The following is a 6,813-nucleotide window of genomic DNA, read 5'->3' as shown; positions in this document are numbered from 1 at the left end:
TGGTGTCAGAGGGAGTTGATGGAGGCAGCTCGTCAGGGGGAGACACCAAGGTGGAGCTGAACATCCTAAACTCTCCTCCTCTCCTCCTGACCATCCCAGCTGGTGTGGAGCTGCAGGACCCCGCCTTTATCAATTTCGTCGCTCAGGAGGCCCTGGGGATGTACAAGCAGATGTTCAGGTAATATATACTACTACTATGTTAAACTAACGTTTTTTACCGAACAACATTCCATAGCGCCACTGAACATGCCTGTGTTGATTAATGCTATTTTCTGCTTTCAGACACAATGACGACTAAGCATGAAGAAAGTTCACTCACTGTCATGTCATAGTTAGTGGACAGTACGCTGTGTGTTTTTGTTTACTAGATTTAATGTATATAGTTTTGTAAACAAATGAATATTTATTTATTTAGGGAACATTTTAAGATTAATGAGACAGCTTATTGTAATGTTGGAATTAATTACATGTAAAATTGAACCAAAGTAACTTGTACCAGTTGTCATGTTGCATGTTGTACAATAAAAGGAGGAGCTAGATTCAAGTACAACATTTTCATTTAACACTGACTTTTTGGCTTCAAACTTCAAAAGTTCAGAACTTTTTTTTCTAGTGGTACTCAGCTAGCATACAAAAGCTACAAATGGTGAAATTAACAAAGCTTCTCTGTTACAAATTCAGTATTACAGGAATAAATAAGGCCCCTCATCCCAGATTCTCTGCTGGGTGCACTATATCACGTTCACCTAATGTGGTCTCATTCAAATGATCCAAAGTCTATACTATATGAAGAGCATGCTTGAAGAAGCACAGGGCATTGAACTTCCGGCGCCGACAGAGATGGCCGCCTCGCTTCGCGTTCCTAGGAAACTATGCAGTTTTTTATTTTTTTACGTGTTATTTCTTACATTAGTACCCCAGGTCATCTTAGGTTTCATTACATACAGTCGAGAAGAACTACTGAATATAAGATCAGCATCAACTCACCATCAGTACGACCAAGAATATGTTTTCCGCGACGCGGATCCTGTGTTCTGCCTTACAAACAGGACAACGGAATGGATCGCATACAGCGACCCAAGAAAACGACTCCGAAAAAGAGGGAAACAAGGCGGTCTTCTGGTCAGACTCCGAAAAAGGACACATCGCGCACCACTACCTAGCATTCTTCTTGCCAATGTCCAGTCTCTTGACAACAAGGTTGATGAAATCCGAGCAAGGGTTGCATTCCAGAGGGACATCAGAGACTGCAACATCCTATGCTTCACCGAAACATGGCTCACTGGGAAGACGCTATCCGATGCGGTGCAGCCAACGGGTTTCTCCACGCATCGCGCCGACAGAAACAAACATCTTTCTGGTAAGAAGAGTGGCGGGGGCGTATGCCTCATGACTAACGAGACATGGTGTGATGAAGGAAACATACAGGAACTCAAATCCTTCTGTTCACCTGATTTAGAATTCCTCACAATCAAATGTAGACCGCATTATCTTCCAAGAGAATTCTCTTCGATTATAATCACAGCCGTATATATCCCCCCCCAAGCAGACACATCGATGGCTCTGAACGAACTTTATTTAACTCTTTGAAAACTGGAAATCATTTATCCGGAGGATGCATTCATTGTAGCTGGGGATTTTATCAAAGCTAATCTGAAAACAAGACTCCCTAAATTTTATCAGCATATCGATTGCGCAACCAGGGGTGGTAAAACCTTGGATCATTGTTACTCTAACTTCCGCGACGCATATAAGGCCCTGCCCCGCCCCCCTTTCTGAAAAGCTGACCACGACTCCATTTTGCTGATCCCTGCCTACAGGCAGAAACTAAAACAAGAGGCTCCCACGCTGAGGTCTGTCCAACGCTGGTCAGACCAAGCTGACTCCACACTCCAAGACTGCTTCCATCACGTGGACTGGGACATGTTTCGTATTGCGTCAGATAATAATATTGACGAATACGCTGATTCGGTGTGCGAGTTCATTAGAACGTGCGTCGAAGATGTCATTCCCATAGCAACGATAAGAACATTCCCTAACGAGAAACCGTGGATTGATGGCAGCATTCGCGTGAAACTGAAAGCGCGAACCACTGCTTTTAATCAGGGCAAGGTGACCGGAAACATGACAGAATATAAACAATGCAGCTATTCCCTCCGCAAGGCTATTAAACAAGCTAAGCGTCAGTACAGAGACAAAGTGGAATCTCAATTCAATGGCTCAGACACAAGAGGCATGTGGCAGGGTCTACAGTCAATCACGGACTACAAGAAGAAACCCAGCCCAGTCACGGACCAGGATGTCTTGCTCCCAGGCAGACTAAATAACTGTTTTGCCTGCTTTGAGGACAATACAGTGCCACTGACACGGCCTGCAACGAAAACATGCGGTCTCTCCTTCACTGCAGCGAGGTGAGTAAGACATTTAAACGTGTTAACCCTCGCAAGGCTGCAGGCCCAGACGGCATCCCCAGCCGCGCCCTCAGAGCATGCGCAGACCAGCTGGCCGGTGTGTTTACGGACATATTCAATCAATCCCTATACCAGTCTGCTGTTCCCACATGCTTCAAGAGGGCCACCATTGTTCCTGTTCCCAAGAAAGCTAAGGTAACTGAGCTAAACGACTACCGCCCCGTAGCACTCACTTCCGTCATCATGAAGTGCTTTCGAGAGACTAGTCAAGGACCATATCACCTCCACCCTACCTGACACCCTAGACCCACTCCAATTTGCTTACCGCCCAAATAGGTCCACAGACGATGCAATCTCAACCACACTGCACACTGCCCTAACCCACCTGGACAAGAGGAATACCTATGTGAGAATGCTGTTCATCGACTACAGCTCGGCATTCAACACCATAGTACCCTCCAAGCTCGTCATCAAGCTCGAGACCCTGGGTCTCGACACCGCCCTGTGCTACTGGGTACTGGACTTCCTGACGGGCCGCCCCCAGGTGGTGAGGGTAGGCAACAACATCTCCTCCCCGCTGATCCTCAACACGGGGGCCCCACAAGGGTGCGTTCTGAGCCCTCTCCTGTACTCCCTGTTCACCCACGACTGCGTGGCCACGCATGCCTCCAACTCAATCATCAAGTTTGCGGACGACACAACAGTGGTAGGCTTCATTACCAACAACGACGAGACGGCCTACAGGGAGGAGGTGAGGGCCCTCGGAGTGTGGTGTCAGGAAAATAACCTCACACTCAACGTCAACAAAACTAAGGAGATGATTGTGGACTTCAGGAAACAGCAGAGGGAACACCCCCTATCCACATCGATGGAACAGTAGTGGAGAGGGTAGCAAGTTTTAAGTTCCTCGGCATACACATCACAGACAAACTGAATTGGTCCACTCACACGGACAGCGTCGTGAAGAAGGCGCAGCAGCGCCTCTTCAACCTCAGGAGGCTGAAGAAATTCTGCTTGTCACCAAAAGCACTCACAAACTTCTACAGATGCACAATCGAGAGCATCCTGGCGGGCTGTATCACCGCCTGGTACGGCAACTGCTCCGCCCTCAACCGTAAGGCTCTCCAGAGGGTAGTGAGGTCTGCACAACGCATCACCGGGGGCAAACTACCTGCCCTCCAGGACACCTACACCACCCGATGTTACAGGAAGGCCATAAAGATCATCAAGGACATCAACCACCCGAACCACTGCCTGTTCACCCCACTATCATCCAGAAGGCGAGGTCAGTACAGGTGCATCAAAGCTGGGACCGAGAGACTGAAAAACAGCTTCTATCTCAAGGCCATCAGACTGTTAAACAGCCACCACTAACATTGAGTGGCTGCTGCCAACACACTGTCATTGACACTGACCCAACTCCAGCCACTTTAATAATGGGAATTGATGGGAAATTATATAAATATATCACTAGCCACTTTAAACAATGCCACTTGTTTACTTTACATTTACATTACATTTAAGTCATTTAGCAGACGCTCTTATCCAGAACGACTTACAAATTGGTGCATTCACCTTATGACATCCAGTGGAACAGTCACTTTACAATAGTGCATCTAAATCTTAAAGGGGGGGGTGAGAAGGATTACTTATCCTATCCTAGGTATTCCTTAAAGAGGTGGGGTTTCAGGTGTCTCCGGAAGGTGGTGATTGACTCCGCTGTCCTGGCGTCTACATACTCATCTCATATGTATATACTGTACTCGATACCATCTACTGTATGCTGCTCTGTACCATCACTCATTCATATATCCTTATGTACATATTCTTTATCCCCTTACACTGTGTATAAGACAGTAGTTTTGGAATTGTTAGTTAGATTACTTGTTGGTTATCACTGCATTGTCGGAACTAGAAGCACAAGCATTTCGGTACACTCGCATTAACATCTGCTAACCATGTGTATGTGACAAATAAAATTTGATTTGATTTGATTTGCAAAGTTATATTTCTAAGAAAATGTACTTCCTTCCTTTTTGTGCTGTATAAAAAACAAGGCTACACTGCATTACGCACTGCAATGGATAGGCATGCTCAATCACTAGCCCCAGACTGCCCTGCTCTTGCTGATGTAACCAGTGCTGTACTGCACCGCTGTAGCTCTGCGTTGTGTGTGGTTGATTGAGACTATAGACGTGGACTTTGGAGGTCAGGTAGTTTTAATTAAGCAGAATTCACTATCTGCATCCTGCATCTGCATCCAAAAGAAAATAATACATTTATAGAGCACATCTGTTCTGTGAATCGTTGCCTCTTTCTCTCAAAGTGCATCAAAATTATTTTTTTATCCAAAAATTAGTACAGCCTCTTCTTATTAGGTATCAACACATAAAATGTATTTTACATAGATAAAACCACATACCTTCATCCAAAAGGAAATAAAACATTTGTCGAGCACATATGGTCTGCGAATCGTCGCCTCTTTCTACAAAAAGAGGCGACACATACACATACCTTAGCTAGCTATTAACATTTAACTATTAAATGTTGAATTCAGAATGTTGATATCATCCTAAAAAGTACAATTACATCTTAACAATACCATCCACTTATGAGTAACCTCTTAATAGACAACATTATTCATGAACAGAACACTGTGTGTATGACTTTGTGCTTAAAAGAATCAAACTTTTCTGAAGACGACAGAAAAAGCGTGCCTACCTCTCATAGTGCATCAAAATGATTTGAGCATACAGGGCAAAACGTAAGTACACACTCCTCTACTCCCAGGATGCAGGCATGCATAATAACAAATCAACATGACAATATATGAACCTGGTGAAATGAAAAGGGAAGTAAAAGGGTTAACATCAGTCTAACAGTTGTTAAAGCACCGTGTGAATTTCACCAGGTTCATATATTAATATGTCAAGTTGATTTGTTGCCTATCCAATGAGTGTGCTGTGTACGGTGGATCTTCAGCAGGTGAGCAAAAGGCTTCTTCCGAAAATGTAATATTTGTGGATACGAACTAGGCCTACTAATATCCTGTTCAGTTGGTAGTACTACTACAGCCTAGTTCTTTAAATGATTTCCAAAGCTTTTTAGGGTCATTTTTGTTTTCAATGATTTTCTCAGCAAAGTAACCCCTCTTAGCTTCATCCATCCTGCTCTGTGCTTCATTTCTGTGAAGTTTATATAGGACAAAATCAGACTGTTCTTGAGAGTTCTTAAAAAATTGTAATGCCTTATTCCTTGCTTGGATAGATTCTAGAATCTCATGATTAAACCAAGGGTATGATTCTGTCACTATCATGATTAAACCAAGGGTATGATTCTGTCACTATCATGATTAAACCAAGGGTATGATTCTGTCACTATCATGATTAAACCAAGGGTATGATTCTGTCACTATCATGATTAAACCAAGGGTATGATTCTGTCACTATCATGATTAAACCAAGGGTATGATTCTGTCACTATCATGATTAAACCAAGGGTATGATTCTGTCACTATCATAAATAATAATAATAATATCATAAAATTTAGGGAGCCTTGTTTTCGGATTAGCTTGTTAAAATCCCCAGCTTCAATAAATGCAGCCTCAGGATATATGGTTTCCAGTTTACATAGAGTCCAATGAAGTTCTTTCAGTGGGGTCAAGGTGTCTGCTTAGGGGGGATATACACGACTGTGATTATAATCTAATACATTTATTATAATAAATTAATCTAATAAAATTATCTTGGCAGATAATGCGGTCGGCATTTGATTGCAAGGAATTCTAGGTCACCTAGAACAACAAAACAAACAACATTGACTCTGTACCGGTACCCCCTGTATATAACCTCCACATTGACTCTGTACCGGTACCCCCTGTATATAGCCTCCACATTGACTCTGTACCGGTACCCCTGTATATAGTCACCACATTGACTCTGTACCGGTACCCCCTGTATATAGCCTCCACATTGACTCTGTACTGGTACCCCCTGTATATAGTCACCACATTGACTCTGTACCGGTACCCCCTGTATATAGCCTCCACATTGACTCTGTACCGGTACCCCTGTATATAGTCACCACATTGACTCTGTACTGGTACCCCCTGTATATAACCTCCACATTGACTCTGTACCGGTACTCCCTGTATATAGCCTGCACTTTGACTCTGTACCGGTACCCCCTGTATATAAGCCTCCACATTGACTCTGTACCGTAATACCTCTCGATTCTGTCACTATCATATTAAACCAAAGGTATGATTCTGTCACTAATTAAACCCTGTATATAGTCTCCACATTGACTCTGTACCGGTACCCCCTGTATATAGCCTCCACATTGACTCTGTACCGGTACCCCTGTATATAGTCACCACATTGACTCTGTACCGGTACCCCC

At 43.8% G+C, this 6,813-nt stretch overlaps 1 protein-coding gene across 2 annotated transcripts in view; it reads left to right on the top strand.

Annotated features, from left to right (window-relative positions):
- clul1 (clusterin-like 1 (retinal)) overlaps nt 1-539 on the top strand; it is a 10,416-nt gene extending 9,877 nt beyond the window's left edge. For both annotated transcript variants that reach the window (XM_046320811.1, XM_046320812.1), the window contains exons 10-11: nt 1-178; nt 283-539. The exon at nt 1-178 is cut by the window's left edge and continues 1 nt beyond it. In XM_046320811.1, the coding sequence (XP_046176767.1) occupies nt 1-178; nt 283-298 (194 nt within the window). In that variant the 3' untranslated portion in view covers nt 299-539. The remainder of the gene's footprint in view (nt 179-282) is intronic.
- Nucleotides 540-6,813: the final 6,274 nt, after the last annotated feature.

The sequence above is a fragment of the Oncorhynchus gorbuscha genome, linkage group LG22, assembly GCF_021184085.1.
Source record: "Oncorhynchus gorbuscha isolate QuinsamMale2020 ecotype Even-year linkage group LG22, OgorEven_v1.0, whole genome shotgun sequence".
Classification (NCBI taxonomy): Eukaryota; Metazoa; Chordata; class Actinopteri; order Salmoniformes; family Salmonidae; genus Oncorhynchus; species Oncorhynchus gorbuscha.
Note: the sequence above shows the minus strand (reverse complement) of the source record. Positions and strands in the feature narration are given on the sequence as shown.